At 42.2% G+C, this 16,211-nt stretch overlaps 2 protein-coding genes across 9 annotated transcripts in view; both read left to right on the forward strand.

Annotated features, from left to right (window-relative positions):
- The window catches only part of obsl1b (obscurin like cytoskeletal adaptor 1b), a 54,422-nt gene that overhangs the window by 33,041 nt on the left and 5,170 nt on the right, over positions 1–16,211 (forward strand). For all 8 annotated transcript variants that reach the window (XM_080413119.1, XM_080413120.1, XM_080413122.1 and 5 more), the window contains 8 exons: positions 277–543; positions 5,513–5,779; positions 8,188–8,300; positions 9,445–9,598; positions 11,575–11,736; positions 11,950–12,054; positions 12,299–12,565; positions 14,284–14,556. In XM_080413119.1, the coding sequence (XP_080269245.1) occupies positions 277–543; positions 5,513–5,779; positions 8,188–8,300; positions 9,445–9,598; positions 11,575–11,736; positions 11,950–12,054; positions 12,299–12,565; positions 14,284–14,556 (1,608 nt within the window). The remainder of the gene's footprint in view (positions 1–276; positions 544–5,512; positions 5,780–8,187; positions 8,301–9,444; positions 9,599–11,574; positions 11,737–11,949; positions 12,055–12,298; positions 12,566–14,283; positions 14,557–16,211) is intronic.
- Positions 2,909–3,979, forward strand: LOC308105775 (histo-blood group ABO system transferase 2-like; the record flags this gene model as incomplete). The annotated part of the gene is made up of 1 exon (XM_080456703.1): positions 2,909–3,979. The coding sequence occupies one exon, from the start codon at positions 2,909–2,911 to the stop codon at positions 3,977–3,979; it is 1,071 nt and encodes a 356-aa protein (XP_080312829.1).

Consider the following 16,211-nt stretch of genomic DNA (forward strand, 5'->3'; position numbering starts at 1 on the left):
AGAAAAACTTTCAAATATACTTAATTCTTTTCTGGCCCTCATTTTTTTTTTAAAGAAAATAATGTTTGTATTACTGAACAGTATGTGCTATAAGGCTAAACAAGGCCTTCAAACATAGAACTGTAAATACACTACAAACATTGTCAGCAAATGCTGCTTCGCTGCTGCTTTCTCGATCAGGTCGCCCTTGCAAAAATCCTGTACTCAAAAATCCTGCAGTGGCTAATTTCTGTGGAAGATCACCGCTGTCCAATAATTCAGCAAATTCATTTTCAGAGCAACAGGTGCTGTTCACTAAATGCATGGCGCCAGTCACGGTTGAAGAGTTCACCGAGGCAACGCTGGAGGTGGAGGTGAGTCTGGATTCCGGCGAGGTGCAATGGATGAGGCAGGGGGTGCTGATCCACCCCGGAGCCAAGTTCACCCTGAAAGAGCAGGGCCGGAAACGCAGCCTCACCATCCACAGACTTGCCCTCGCCGACCGGGGCACCTACAGCTGCGAGACCCTTCACGACCGCACTCAGGCCCAGCTCACTGTGGAACGTGAGTCTGCACGTGTTGTCACTATGCACTGTTGTTGCCGTTTGTTTACCTCCGTTGTCCAACGACCCCACACGCACACACTGTTTCACTGCTGTTTTTTAAGGCAAACTCAGTTGACTGAGTAAGAGTAATATGAGTGATGATGGGGGGAGGGGGCGCTTGTTCTACCTCGACATGATGCCTACCAACAGGTGATTGCTCCACAGCCCAAGCTGACTTTTCAGCTGTGAATGTATTGACGCAAGATCACTAGAGCCCTGATGGTTTAATGAAGCACGTCAAAGGCCAATGGATTGGAGGTTCAAAGGAAGGGCCTGCTGAGTTAATCTTCAAGCCTGTTTTTATTTTTCTGGCTGTTAGCCACCTAAACCCTGTATACTTCGTTTGCCAGGGTCCCCTAGGGGTCTGTACTTGTCATGACCCCCTCCTTTTTTGCCCTCTACTGCAAATCTCGTCGCTAAAAATAGTCGATCTACAAGCGCACAATGCGTCGACACGATTGTGAGCTTGTAGATCGGCCAATTTCGCAGAAAGTTCGGCTACTATGACAAGCCCAGAATAGGGATGCATGTGGATACTATCCTGCGACGGTCACAAATCCATTTACACGCATGCAGTATTTCTCCAGTGCTACTAGTTTTTGCACCCCATAAAGGACTTAGTTTGGGCATCATCTAGGGATTAAGATGTACGTACTGTACATGTTAGTTTTTCTTTGTGCATGCTTCGTAGGTGACTTAGTGCCCTGATCTGCAGGCTCGTGGGTGAGTTAGAGGCTGTTCTTTCAACACTAGCGTGGGTGGGGAAGGGAAAAGTCTGGACTTCAGGCTGCTGTTGGCACCTCCTCTGAATTTGGATCTCCTCTCTCATTGCATCTAAATTTACCCGCTGGCCTTCAAAACTAAGGTTGTTGTCATCAGGTCTCCAAAATAAACACTTCTTTTTTTCCACAGGGAATGCTTGTCCGTCTTGGTATAAATGAAAAATGTTGGCAGTTTTGAAGCAGGATTTTGTGTAAAGCCTGGTATTGAAATGACAAAAATATCGTCTCATCCTCCAGTCTGCCAAATGAGTGTGCTGTTAAATATTAGTCTGTTATGCTGGCTACTGAAATCTACAGAACAATGTGCAAAAGCACACTTACAATTTAGGCATTCAGCAGACACTCTTATCCAGAGCGACTTACAAGTGGCATGAACTCTCGTCAACAAACAACAGGGTAAATATTAAATACTCACATAAATAGAGGGAAAAGAAAACAAGTTAGTGCTTCAGAGAAACTAGGATACCAGGTAAACATCAAACCTTGAATGTGTCTAAACAATGCCATCTAAATAACATTCTTAGTCAAAATAAATCTAAATAGCAAAACATGTGTACAAGTAACCAACATAGATCTGTATAGTACAGTGGTAGTACCTTGACAATGTCAGGGGTGGTACCCCTCTGGTGCCCCTGTGGTACCACCTATTTTTGTGGTACCACTTTTTTCTATGTGGTGCCACTAGATGGCGGTAGAGAGCAACTAATGGCGGTAGAGACACACAGGCATGTTGTGTCTATTTGAGACAGGGCTGCTTTCAGTCAACAGATAGAAGCTGCAATTGAAGCTGAACTTGTTGAGAAGTGAAACAAATAATTGTATGGGTTATATTATCAAGATGTATTTTGGTAAATTGCAAAACAACTTATGTCATAAAGGTTATAGCCTACACAATAAAGTCCTCATTATTAGTGGCATTTTGACACTCCTAAATGAACACTGAGGATTTTACTGTGTACACTGAGGCCTATACGGTAGGCTATCATATGATACACAGGCTAACAGTCTTTGTTTTTCATGGAGATCCTCATCTTGTAAAGTTCTGCAGATAGTTGATAAGAAATCTTTCTCTATCTGGTGTTTGGGTCAGGATATTCATTGTTGCCTAATAATCATGTATAGGTTGTGAAGACTCCAGCCACGTCTGTCTTCTCAGAATTGCAATGGATTTCATTGAAATGAAAGGACTCGGGAAAGAGGAGAGATGCTAAGCAGAATATATACCTAATATAGTTATACAAATGAACGCTCTTATGTGGAGTTATCCGACCTATATCCAACGTAAACTCCATATATGGAGATAGCTTACATCAGTAAGATGTCGCGAGCATCCAGCCAAGCACTATATAAATGGTGAACTCAATACTTCCGTGTCCAAGAGAAGAATTATTCAACTTAGTAACTAAGTAATTCACTCTTTGACTATCTCTAATTCTCAAGACGGTCTTGAGGATGGTCATGGCTCCGCCACTGGCTCGCCCTCGAACTAGCTGGTTCCGTCCACCAGACAAAAGAAGGGCCTTTTGTCTAATAGTCACAGGGATGTTGGCCTCCGCCGCGGTTATCCTAATCCACCGTTCTTTGAATTGGAAGAATGAGGACCCGGCTCCAGCTCCGACAGTCCCCAAGAATGAGGAGCCGGCTCCAGCTCCGACAGTCCCCAAGAATGAGGACCCGGCTCCAGCTCCGACAGTCCCCTTGGCCCTGACGTGTCTGAGAGAAACGATTGCACCGGAATATCTTCGCTACGACAAACCGAGCGCCCTGACTGGACGCACCGACGTTGTCGCGATGACGCCCTGGTTAGCTCCGATCGTATGGGAATCCACATTCGAACCCGCGTTGTTGGATGGCATCTACAAACCCTGCAACATCACCGTGGCAGTTACAGTTTTTGCCGTTGGTGAATACATACAATTCCTCAAGGATTTCCTGGAAACCGCAGAGAGGTACTTCTTCGTGGGATTTAAAGTCCATTATTACGTCTTCACGGATAGGCCAGAGCAAGTCCCCTCCGTTAAGATGGCTGCAGGACGGGAGTTGTTTGTCAAGCCAGCGCCAAACTCAAAACGCTGGGAGGAGATAACAGCCGGCAGGTCAAAAATAATTGCCAATTTTATCGAAACGGAGCTGCGCGATGGCGCCGACTACATCTTCTGTTTTGACGTCGATTCGAAGTTCCATGACCGCTGGGGATCTGAAACTCTAGGTAAGCTGGTCGCCGTGTTACACTTTAATCACTTCACCCAAGAGCGCAGCCAGTTCATCTACGAACGCAGACCGGAGTCTAAAGCCTTCATGTCCGCCGACGAGGGCGACTTCTACTACGGCGGGGGCGCGTTCGGAGGGGAGCTGGCGTCCGTCCATCACATGCTGTCGACGTGCAGCGACAACTTTGAGCTGGACGCCCAGCGGGGCATCGAGGCAGAGTGGCAGGATGAGTCTCATCTGAACGCCTACCTTTGGCGCCACAAACCCACTAAGATTCTGTCTCCAGAGTATCAGTGGCATGACGTCCACGCCAGAAAGCCAGAGATCAAAATAATCAGATTCTCTGCAATCATTAAGGACTACCGTAAGGTACGTCCAGGATGGACCGGCGCAGCCTGGTAAACCCCCTCCCTCCGGAAATCTCATTTGCATTTGATTTCAGGGAGGTCTGGGATTGCGCAGGGAGTAGAGATGGCCGAACACTGCGTGTCCGAACCAATCAGCGGCTGCTAGGGGCGGGATCATCCAATCACCTGCCTAGTAGCTTGAAAAAAAGAAAAACTGTCTGTCATCGATTCTGCGACCGAAGTCTCAGATGGGAAGTAGGCTGTGAAACAAATGTGTGTCGCAAGCTTCTTCCATTTGACGGTGTCAGGTTAGGACCGGCGGCCCGATGTAGGAAGAGAGTCATCAGCAGGGCCGGCGCGTCCATACTAGAGCTGGGATACCTGGTGGGGATGTTTGGTGGTCGGAATTCAATTCGGATCGGTCAACATGTTAAATGAAAAGTGCCCGAATCGCTCCGAAACTTTTTCTACCCCCCCTAAGTGGGGGTCTACGAACAAATACTTCGGGCTCGGATTTTGGCTCCGCCCCCCGGAAGTGGGTGAAACAGGCACTTCAAACACTTTGTTGAATTGTTCAAAAACATTCAAAGTTTTTTTTTTGTGAATTAGTATTTTTCTAAGATGCTCCTTTTAACGCAGATTGTTTTTGTATTTTTTATATATTTTTTTATTGGTTACTTTTTTTTAAATATTTTTTTTTCATTTTTCATTTTGTTTTTGGCGTTCGCTTCCCGCGTTCGCGCGTCTTACTTGTAATTAATGGTCGGGCTCGATTCGGGTCGGACACAAAGCTGTCGGTAACGGGTCGTATTCGGGCTGAAAAAATCAGCCCGATCCCAGCTCTAGTCCATACAGGTGACCTAGGTGACCGCCTAGAGGCTAGAGCGGCAGTTTGGAGAGGCGGAAAAAAGTGTTGGCAAAAAAACAACAACATATTGTTGAACAGTTAATGCAAGTCATTAATGCAAAAAATTAAAATAACAATCACTTTGAAATGCAATCACCCCCTGTTGCTAATAATGTACTGTAGGGTTCATGGACTCACATGCGCCACATCGTGGCCGATCAGCCACACTACACCTAAAAAAAGGTGTCAAATGTGGCACCACCAAGTAGTGGTGGTGCCACATTTGACTGGTATTACCAGTCACATTTTACTGGTATTACTGCCGTTATCAAGTGCTAACCACTGTATAACTACCATTTATATTAAAAAAACAAGAAACGATACAAGGAGAGAGGAGTGCTAGGGGGTGAGGTGGAGTATGAAGACGTGAGTTTTCAGACTGCAGCGGAAAATGGGGAGTGAGACTGCAGTCCTGATTGTGAGGGGGAGTTTATTCCACAGCTTGGGTGCCAGGGGGGAGAAGAGTCTAGGACGTGTGGAGCGTTGCCCAGGGTGTTTTAGGGAAGGTTTAAAAAGGCTTCTGTTAAGTTGATGTGAAAGTAGAAGGAATATGCTAAAATATTTGTATCATTGTTTGAAATGTAAACATTGTGTTACCGTTGGTCAGTGAAGTACTTCCTAAGACTTTCCGTCAGAGTCACTTCAATGTTATGTCAAAATGTCCCTCCATTTCCTACACAGCGAGGAAAATCGCAATAAAGAGGGAATTGGTGGACATCGGAACCACAGAGAGAGAGACGGCATCTTTCGAGGTGGAACTGTCTCATGCTAATGTCACCGGCACCTGGCTGAAAAATGGAGTCCAACTAAAGCCCACTAATCACTGGCGTATCAGTGCCAAAGGACAAGTCCACAGCCTCACCATCCCCAACCTCGCAGTCGAAGACACCGCAACCTTTATGTTCTGTGTGGAGAATCTGAAGACGTCTGCGAGGCTTGTGGTGAAAGGTACGATCAATTAGAACACAGGAAAATTCGACAATATACACAGTAAAAATGTGTTGTTTGTGTAAAATGTTTTACTTTATCCATTTGTAACTGAGTGTACAACAATGGAGCCAAATGCGCCCTTACAGGTCGATTTGGTTCCATTTGTGCATGCTCAGAGCAAGATTTGCACTGAGGAGTTTAATGTGTATGAACCAGATACAATATATACACAATAAGCATAATAAGCCATTAAAGCTGCAATACAGTATGTAAGCTTCATCTCCTCAACCTGGGATTTTAAACCGGGTCTCCCATGTGGGAGGCAAACTTCTACCGCTCTTCCAAGATAGAACCCCAGCTTGGCATGGAGAGATATTGTGCTTATGAGCTTCAGGCAGCACTACTTGTCAACCAGTAGGTGTCCTACCTGACACAGGGTCTAATCTTTTCAACGGAAGAGTAGCAAGACTACCCCCAATCATTGAAGATGTACTAGTTACCATACAGATTGGTTAAAATCATATTTTATTCATTAAAATAGGCTAATTTGGCCCATGCTCCTTTAGCTATCCCTGATATGAGACTTAACATTTAAATTTCAACCGCAATATCATTTTACGGTGGCATTTGTTTTTATGGTGGCTAGACGCTCCCGAGTAAATCTAGTGCCAAACAGCAGCATGATAATAGAATGCAGTGACAGCTCTGCTACCGCTGCTATCTTATCCGGGCTCACGTTACATAGTCATATAAAATAGCCCAGCACGACCCCATGCAAAGTCGTCTTCAGTCTTCTCTGTCAGACACCAGTTAAACCTCCATGCCGTAAGATAATCCATGCCCTGTGGAGTCATTCAGTATGTCTCATCCCGTTGAGCTAGGAGTCGAAAGACTAGGGGTGGCACTTGGATGAAAATGTCATCACTGTACATTGGGAGTTCCCATAGTGTACATATAGGCTACTGTGTGGGACACGAGTACGGGTGCAACAGTTAATCAAACTAAACGATTTAAAATGACCTGGAGCAGTATACAGAACACAGTAATATATTTTATGGTAGCTACAGGTTATACAGTTGCTATTGTTTTAAAATAAAAAAATCCAAATCTTTCAAACTTTTTCAAAAACAGCAGTACAAGCTCCCACTGTATTCTACAACCTTTGTGAGGTGGTAGAATAGCCAAAATATGAAAAGAGGGAGAACTCTTGCACACTGTCTTCACTTACAATAGTAGTTTTATTGAGAACAGAACAATGTTTCTGTCCAACTGACCTTCATCAGCTATCTCTCAACTAATGGCTTATGTGGTTAATGTACAGTACAGTATGTTTTTCGGCAAAGTAACTTAAACTAAAGTTTTCAAATAATTGTACCGTAGTAAAAAGTACAATATTTGCCTCTGAGGTGTAGTGGAGTAGAAGTATAAATTACTGAAATTTTAAATACCTCAAAGTTGTAATTAAGTACAGTACTTGAGTAAATGTGTGATGAGTCCACCACAGCTAAACACTGAAACATTGTCTAGCTGTTTGTTTGCACAATGCTTCATGATGATGGTCCTGCAAATAGCTCCATTCTAAGTACCACCAATGCAATGTCAGCAAGCTGGGAACCACATGCATTCTAGTAGCTAGCTATATTTACACAATAACATCACACTGTCAAAACCTTAACACACATTATCAAGTTGCCAAAACTACGCTACACTACTACAATTAGCTACTACTGCATTTGAATGCAAAAAAAAAGGGGGGAAAAGTGTGCATGGATTCTTTCAATGTGAAACCACTGTACACCATAGTCAAACACCTGGTTCCTGGCAGATTTAATTCTGCTGCTTGGCTAACCAAGTTTTGCTGCTGCTGGTATACATGCCTTTGTCAAGTCTAATAGTGTGTGAGCGTCATCAGGCCTAGAGTAACTAGAATGTAGACAGATACTGTAATTAAGCTAATTTATTGTTTTATTATTTTTTAAATGCACTTAAAGAAGCAAATAACATTATGAAGCCTATCAATGTTTTCAAATCTTTATTTTAAAGCTGCAATTCGGAACGTTTAACCAATCTGCATGGTAGAGTATGTTATTACAATATAACTAGTACATCAGGCAGTGGTTGGAGTTGGTGACCCTATGCAATGCATTGGGAAATGTAGACCCAAGTGTCAGGTAGGACACCTACTGGTTAACAAGTAGAACTGCCACAAAATAATAATTGAAATATCTCGGGTAAAAATTTGGTCTCTCATGTGGGAGATTGGGTTACAAGCCTTTTCAGTAATAATCATTCTTTAAATACATTAACAATTACAATTAAACAGCATTTGCCTGGAGCAGCAATGTTCACATGGACAGGACACTCAAGTATGAAACCCAGCTTCTCTAAATAAATCAACATGTTTTGTTTTGTTTTGCTGCAACCAGAGCCCCCAGTGACAATTATCAAAAAGCTGGAGGACCAAAGATGTTCTGAAGGATCAGTCATATCTATTGAATGTGAGCTGTCAAGACACAATGTGGATGTCAAATGGAGCAAGGCGAGTATTGCATTTCTGTTCTTCTCAGCCATCTGCAATTATATTTCTGTAAGCGAGAACAAACCTATGATATGGTGAATATATAGACACTATATACAGTAAAATCCTCCGTTATAAATTAGTAACTCGCAGTGTACAAATAAAACCAAATGGACCATGGACCTTTGTACATGCTCAGAGTAAAGTTAACACTCAGTTTGACTGTGTACCGTATTGTGCAGGATTGAGTGTCTTTGAGTGTCAGGGCATCTCAACACTATCGTGTTCTATTTTCAAGTAATAAAAACCCACACAGTACAATAGAAAACATATTTGTGCTGATGACTTGCAAAGGAAGTAGACTCACTACTACAGTTAGTACAGTATATTAATCTGACTTTTGTGCTACTTGCAGGGGTGGAAAGTGTATTAGAATATCCTACTCAAGTAAAAGTACTGTTACTTGGCTTAAACTATTAACTGTCGGGTGGAAACCTCATACACTGTATGTCCAAGACAGTTACTTTTCAGGATCGCGCATCCGGTGGCTGGTGACACAGCCAATTAGTGCACAAACCACAAGCTATGTTAAGTGAAGAGTTAAACGAGTAGTTCACCCAAATAATTACTAAATTACACAGCCATGAAGCCTTGAATTCATCGATTCATGTTTTTGTCGCATTCCTGAGCCAATAATTTGATGACGGGGTGGCTGGTCAGTAGGAGACTCAATAGAGTATCAAATTATTGGCTCAGGAATGCGACAAAAACAAAATATTCTTCATGAATTCAAGGCTTTATGGGGTGTGTAACTGATAGAATATTGTTTTGGTTGAACTACTCCTTTAAGGGCTTTTCACATGGGGAGCTACGCCCCGCACTCTATGAATAGATGCGTCTCTACACATCACGTAGAAAAAAGTTCAACACAATTCAACTCTTGACACGGGCGAGTATGAACTCTACAGTTTAAAGGGATCACCCCCGCTTCAGATGTCAGATTCCCTGCACCCCCTGAGCTTGTAGATCGGCTATTTCCACAATCTTTAAACATGTATGAACCTTTTTCCACATGGAAACGATTATGAAGATCATGCAATTAGGCGATTATGTAATAATTGTGACAAGTTAATATTCAAATGGTTCCTCCTCTCTTCATCTTCAGGATGGGGCTGAAGTGAAGCCATGCAAGGACATGCGCATTTATGCTATGGGAAGAAAGCGCTTCCTCCAGATCATGAAATGCAACGTTGGTGACTCTGGTACCTACACCTGCGACTCTGGAGAGGTTTCAACGGCCTGCACAGTGGAGGTCTATGGTAAAGACATGTAGACATCTATACAATACGATATCTTCATTTAAGACACAGGAGTTAGCTGCACAAGTCATCCTATATTAAAATTGCCTAGAGGGTGGGTAGGTGGGTGGGCGACCGGCGGTGGATGTCACAAACGTAACATGCAGACTTGTGAGGCGCACCGTTGCTCCGATCCACACCAAACTTGGCACAAATACTGTTCAGGGGTCTGCCATCAGAATAGCCAGGGGCCAGTTGTGGCCCCTAGGGGCCAGGTTAGGGCCCCCAGGGGCCACAGGCACACTGTTGCTCCAATCTGCAGCAAACTTGACACTAACACTGTTCAGGGGTCTGCCATGACAATAGTCACACCAGGGGCCAAGTCAGGGTCCCTGGGGGCCACATGCACACCGTTGTTCCAATCCGCACCAAACATACCACAAACACTGTTCAGGGGTCAGCCATGCGAATAGTCACACCAAAAAACATAAAATTGTAGGGCACTACAGCAGTGTTACAGCAGTGTCTAACATTTAAAATGCCCATAACTTGGGTACCATTGCTTTGATCAGCGCAATATAGGACTGGATTTGAAGGCCAATTAGCAGACTGAGAATCTAGTCTTTTAAAATGACTGATTACTTTTTATGGCGTGGCTCCTTTGGGGCAAGCCATGTAGAAATGGGTCTGTCTTGTCTATTAGTCTGTGAGTCGGTCCGTCTATGTTTTTTTCCGGGGCAAATCTCATAATCTGCTGGACCGATCAGCACCAAATTCCTTGTGCACACTGCCAGTATGCTATGCCAAGCAAGTAACTCCCCACACATATTTTATATTCTTTGAAATATTTCACTTTAATCTTACAATGGAAGTTAATGTGGCTCAGATATCGAGTCATACATCATAGACACATCATATACCAGTGGTTCTCAAACGTTTCCCAAGATCCATATGATTCCATTTGTACTGCATGGCTCTGCACTGCAAGGGTCTAGGCGTCTATGATAGGGTCTGTGTGTCTATGTGTGTAGTGAAATAGTATATGTTTTTTTATAATGGACTCTGTGAATCTCGAGATCAACATAAATAACTAGTTCCTTCTCTTTTGTGGTAGTAGTAATAATAGTACTGTATCACTACACTGTACATTTTAGCAGCACGATAATAATATAAATGTAATTGCTTATGACATAGTTCCTTTTGTAATGCTAATGGTGATGTTATGTGCTGAAATATGGCCTGCTATCACAAATGCATCACAAATATAGCACACGGCTGCCATCTGTCAGTAAGCTATGAAAATAAAGACCCTATATGACTAAATTGTCAACCAGCCAACCTCTAAACATCCAACTGCTTCAAGCTCCCGTTACTTTTTGTACCACATAACCAGGCCCACAAAATGTGTACATGTAAGAACATGTAAGAACATGTTAAAATGCTTACATTTAACGATGATAATTAACACAACACACATACTGTATAGACACTTATAGAGTGCATAGATAGACATTTTAGCCAGAGGGTGGTGCTAGAGGCTACGACAAGGGGTCCCTCAAATGGCTAGAATTCATCCACAGGGCATAATGGCATGTTTCATGTTCTCAAAATGGGGTTTGGGACCACCAGGGGTCCTTAATATAGCATAAAAAGCTGTTTAACCACATTAAACCTATATGCATTGGCTATTGACCCCTGAGTCTACACAAATAAAGTTGATAGATTGATTGCTATTTGAAAATAGCATATCTACAAACTCACAGCGCGTCGTGCCGGGATGCGTTGTGAGTTTGTAGATATGGTATTTTCAAACAATCTTGAAAAAAAAAAAATGTAAAACATTTTAACAACACAAATCTTGTATGGGCACAACATATTTTCTGAAGGGGTCTGCGGTCCAAATACATATTCATTTGGGTGTCCTTGACATGAAACAGTTTGAGAACCAGTGACCACTGGTCTATGGTATCTGATAAAAAATAACACATTGTTGACAGAACGCGAGCTGCAGATCCTGCAGGGGCTGGAGGACTTGGACATCCAGGAAGACCAGAACGCTGTGTTTGTTTGTGAGATCAACATAGAGGACGTGCAGGGAGAATGGTATAAAAATGGAGAGAAGATACGACCCACTACCACCACAAAGATCCGCCAAGAAGGTACAGTATGTGGACCTGCTGTTGTGATTTGGATTTGAATGCATCAATCCCTGATAACAATCCAAGCGGTTCTGAGCTCCTATGAGAGTAGGTTTACTGTATGCAAATATGTCCACCAGAGGGTGCTAGAAATGCCAGAAAATTCTTTACCTAAAACGACATAAAATTGGGATGCCAGTGTTAAAGTGGTTAATACAGTTATTATTATTTCAGGGACCAAACATTTTCTTCTCATGTGCAACGTGAGGGGAGAGGATTCTGGAGAGATCAAGTTTGTTGCCAGGCATATTGAATCTACAGCCTGCCTGGAGGTGGAAGGTATTATTTATATTGTGAAATAGTTTTCAATGTTCCAATGTAATCTGAATAATTTACCTAAAACATTTTTTTGTATTCTAGTAATACTTATTATAGCACATTTGTCTAACCAAGTTTGCCAATATTGGCAATATATGTCAAGTTTTGTAAATAATATTAATAATGCAAAGATAATTGTAAGTACTTTTTATCAGCTCACAACTGTGAGTGGACATGAATATAAACTGAGGTTTGTCCTTTTCAGAGCTTCCTGTAAACATCGTGAAACCTCTGCAGGACCAGACGGCGATGGAGAAGAGCCGTGTGCTCCTCGACTGCACTGTGTCCAACCCCAGGTGTAGCATCCGCTGGTACAAAGGCCACAACGTCGTCCTGCCCGGCGAGCGCTTCGAGATCTGCAGCGAAGGCGGCTACCGCAAGCTGATCATCCAGCAGGTGGCGCTAGATGACGAGGGCACGTACAGCGTGCAGGTCGGCGAATACTCATGTTCCGCAAAGCTCACAGTAGAAGGTAGGAGATTTCTTATAATTTTACGATTTTTTTTACTGTACTTAACTGTGAAATTAACTTGAAACTCAACTCTCTTAAAAGAAACTTGAATGTGAATAGAATGTGAATTAAATTCTAGATGAAAATTCAGGATCACAGGAACACAATGAAACTTCAATAGCAGGCATGTCTAAAGTCCGGCCCGAGAGCCAATCATAGCCTGGCTGAAGGTAGATTTTATACGTCCCATGGCTTCCTTCCTAAAATTTGTGACCTGCCAGCTGTACATTCATTAAATTCATACATTCACATTTTGGTGTTTTGAAATTAACCTGAGCTAGTAGGCTATTTCTCAGTAGAATGTGTAAGGATTCCTAACTGCTGTTCCTTGTGTCGTTTCATTATCAAGATGTGAAAGAAAGGGTGTCCTACTTCTTTTAGTTTGAAGAGACTTTTTCACACCTACATTTGGCTGCACTGCAATTTGAACAAAAGACAATTTATTGGACTGAAATATAATATCAATACAGTGCATTCATGTGAAATTGTTCACAACACTGATGAGTGGCTTACATTTGGCTACACTGCCTACAAAAGACTACTGATATCGCATAAAGTTGTTGTAATGGGATGCATTTGTGCGTGACTTTATGACAGGAGATGTAGTCGGCCCTAAGCTATTTTCACATGTTCCATAACAGCCATAGACAAACCACCATGAGACAAACCCAACTCACCAAACAATATCTAAGCGCCATCTACTGGTACAGTACATGCTAATGCACTAATAGTATATTACATGTTGCTGTTAATCTTAACCACATGAACTCCAGTGTCCCTTTTATGGGCATATCATAATAGGCGAACATTGGGAAAAAAATCACACCCAGTGTGAAGTGGTCGGTGTGGTCACAGTGGTCATCACAGTGATGGAAGAAGTGATGGAAGAAGTGATGGAAGAAACCATAACTTTAAAAAAACACATTTATTGTTTGTTTTAAGTTATGGTCCTATTTATAGGGCTATGCACATATGTCATGTTTCCCTAGCTAATCACAGTCCTGAATAGACTGTGATTGGCCAATCACGGTGCAGGGTTAGGGGGGTACATTTGTGGCCAATCACAGCGCAGGATTTGGTGTGCAAATATCCAAACCTCACATATAGGGGCGGTTTCACCACCCAAAAATCACAGATTTACAAGCTCATGTGTTGCATTGCGACGCGTCAAGAGCTTGTAGGTTTAGTGTAGAGGTAAAAGAAAAAAAGGAGGGTGCCAAGTATCGTCCCCTGGGGGACTCCAGTAATAGGGTTTAAGTGGTTACAGGACCACTGTATACAGTTTTGACTGTAACTTCAAAATTAAAATTATTATTATTATTATTTTATTTTTTTTAACCAAGTGTTCCATTAGGCCTGCCCCCAGGCTAAAAAGATAAATGTGTTACCATTATGAGACAAGTTAATATCCTTATGTTACTAAATATTCTAGCTCTGTCAGGGCTCCGAACCATTTGGAGGAATAGAAATTAAATCCAGGAACAAACCTTATTTTACTAGTAGCAGAAACTAAAATTTTAATGTATTATCAATGCTAGGGTTCATGTTGTCTTGGCTCCAACAAGGGAAAAACAACCAACTAAATATCAACATGTCAAACATTTTACTAACATTTCACCAGGAACTTATTATTGTTATAGGAATTTACTATTATTCCTTTTTCCCTCACCCAAACACAGCCCAGGCTGCGTTAACGATGGTCCGGGAGCTGGAAGACGTGGAAGTTGTGGCCCCTGAAGAGGCCTGTTTTGAATGCGAAGTGTCAGTGCCCATCCTCAAAGGGCCGGTGTGGAGCCTGAACGGGGCCCCTCTGCAGCCTGGCTCCAGAGTACGAATCGAGAGGATGGGAACTGTCCACAGACTGACCCTGCGACATACCTCTCTGGATATGAACGGCAGGGTGGAGTTCACCTTAGGAAAAGCCACCAGCAGCGCACAGCTCCATGTCCTGAGTGAGTGAAACGCAAAATTACATATTTTTTATGGATACTAACCACTGGCGTCAATGTTTTTGGCATGTCATTTTAGGCAAAATCTTTCAAAAACATTTTTAATTAAAAAAATGATTTTTTTTATGCAAACAACTCACATCACAGATGGAAGTACACAATCGTAATAAGGCGGGCAAGCATGGGCTCTAGTCAATAAACAAGGTAAATGATAGAGGAAAATTGGATACCAGTTAAACAGTGAACATAGCATCTGTCTAACCAATCACATTCTTAACATTTGTGGTAGAAAGAAAACTAATCAAAGAAACAAAAACATGAGAACAAGTAACCAAGATACATCTGCATAGTAAGCTACCAAGAGGGGGAACGAGGAGAGCAACATGCTAGGGGAGGAGGTGGAGTCTGAAGAGGTGAGTATTTAGACTACTATGGAGGAAAATTGGTAGTCTGCAAATGGGGAGTTTATTCCACAGTTCCCTACTTATTAATAATAGGGTTAGGCTTAATTTTTTTTAATGGCTTGGTTCTAGGCTTAAAATAATTAATATAAATATTTTCAGATATCTCTATGGAAAGAATTAATGGGCTTTCGATTTGTGGCACCACAAAATGGCCACCATTGCAATGCCCTATGCTGGTTGCCTTGTAGGCCAGTGCCAGGGTTTTGTAGGCCCACTGGGTGCAGTCAGCAACCAGAGGCCAAAGCACTATGAAGGTAATTGTTTGTGACACAACAATAAAGTGTAGGCTAGCCTACTGCTTGTTTTCAGTGTACTGAAATCCAGACGCATCATATAGCCTACTACTAGCTACATATTATACCAGTAAAATATTAACACAGATACAGACCCCAAGTGTGTAGCTGATTTGATTTCCTCTCCAGGTCACATAATACTTCCAAGTGCCTTCACAGATGTTACCAATGACACTAATTAATGTCCAGTGTTTGCATGTTGGCTCACTGGAAAGGCTCTGCTGCTACATTGGTAACACCAGCTGTGATCATGAGAGAAACTCCCTCTGCGAGCTGAAATGATGCCATAAAATTCGATATTTAATGGATTGTCTTACAGCCACCATATATTTTGAATGTGTCTAAATCCAGCCATCGAATAAGACAAAAACATTCTGTGATTATACAGAGCTGTGCCATTTTGTCACTCCATTTCTGTAATTCAAAGACTCACCACTAGATGGGGAAAAAGATTAACTTTTACATTAACTGCATAATTTATTTCATCAAGTACATTTGAGGAATTTGCCTTGGATGGTGAGGTTAGTTCTACAAGAAGCTGTACACACCAATACATCTTGACAGCTACTAAATTAATGTAAATGTCATGATGCAGTCTGCAACTCACTATCTCTGCCAGAGTTTTAACTGGAGATAATCGCTCACATCACTCTTGTCCTGTCTGTCTGCCAGATAGTTAGAATAGATTCTAAGATTCTTGCACTTGCTTATAAATATTAACATGGACTTGTTTCTGATTATTTTCTTAACATGCTGCTATAATACAGTGTTTCCCTGGTAAAAAGCACTATTCCATAGATCAAGCCCTATGGTGTATCCTTTTGCACTCATAGATTTTCTCCTTTCAAATTAATTAAACTAAATCACAATTTTATAAATTCTCTCTATTGTAGGTTTGTTC

The sequence above is a fragment of the Gymnoscopelus braueri genome (assembly GCF_963280865.1).
Source record: "Gymnoscopelus braueri genome assembly, chromosome: 18".
NCBI lineage: Eukaryota > Metazoa > Chordata > Actinopteri > Myctophiformes > Myctophidae > Gymnoscopelus > Gymnoscopelus braueri.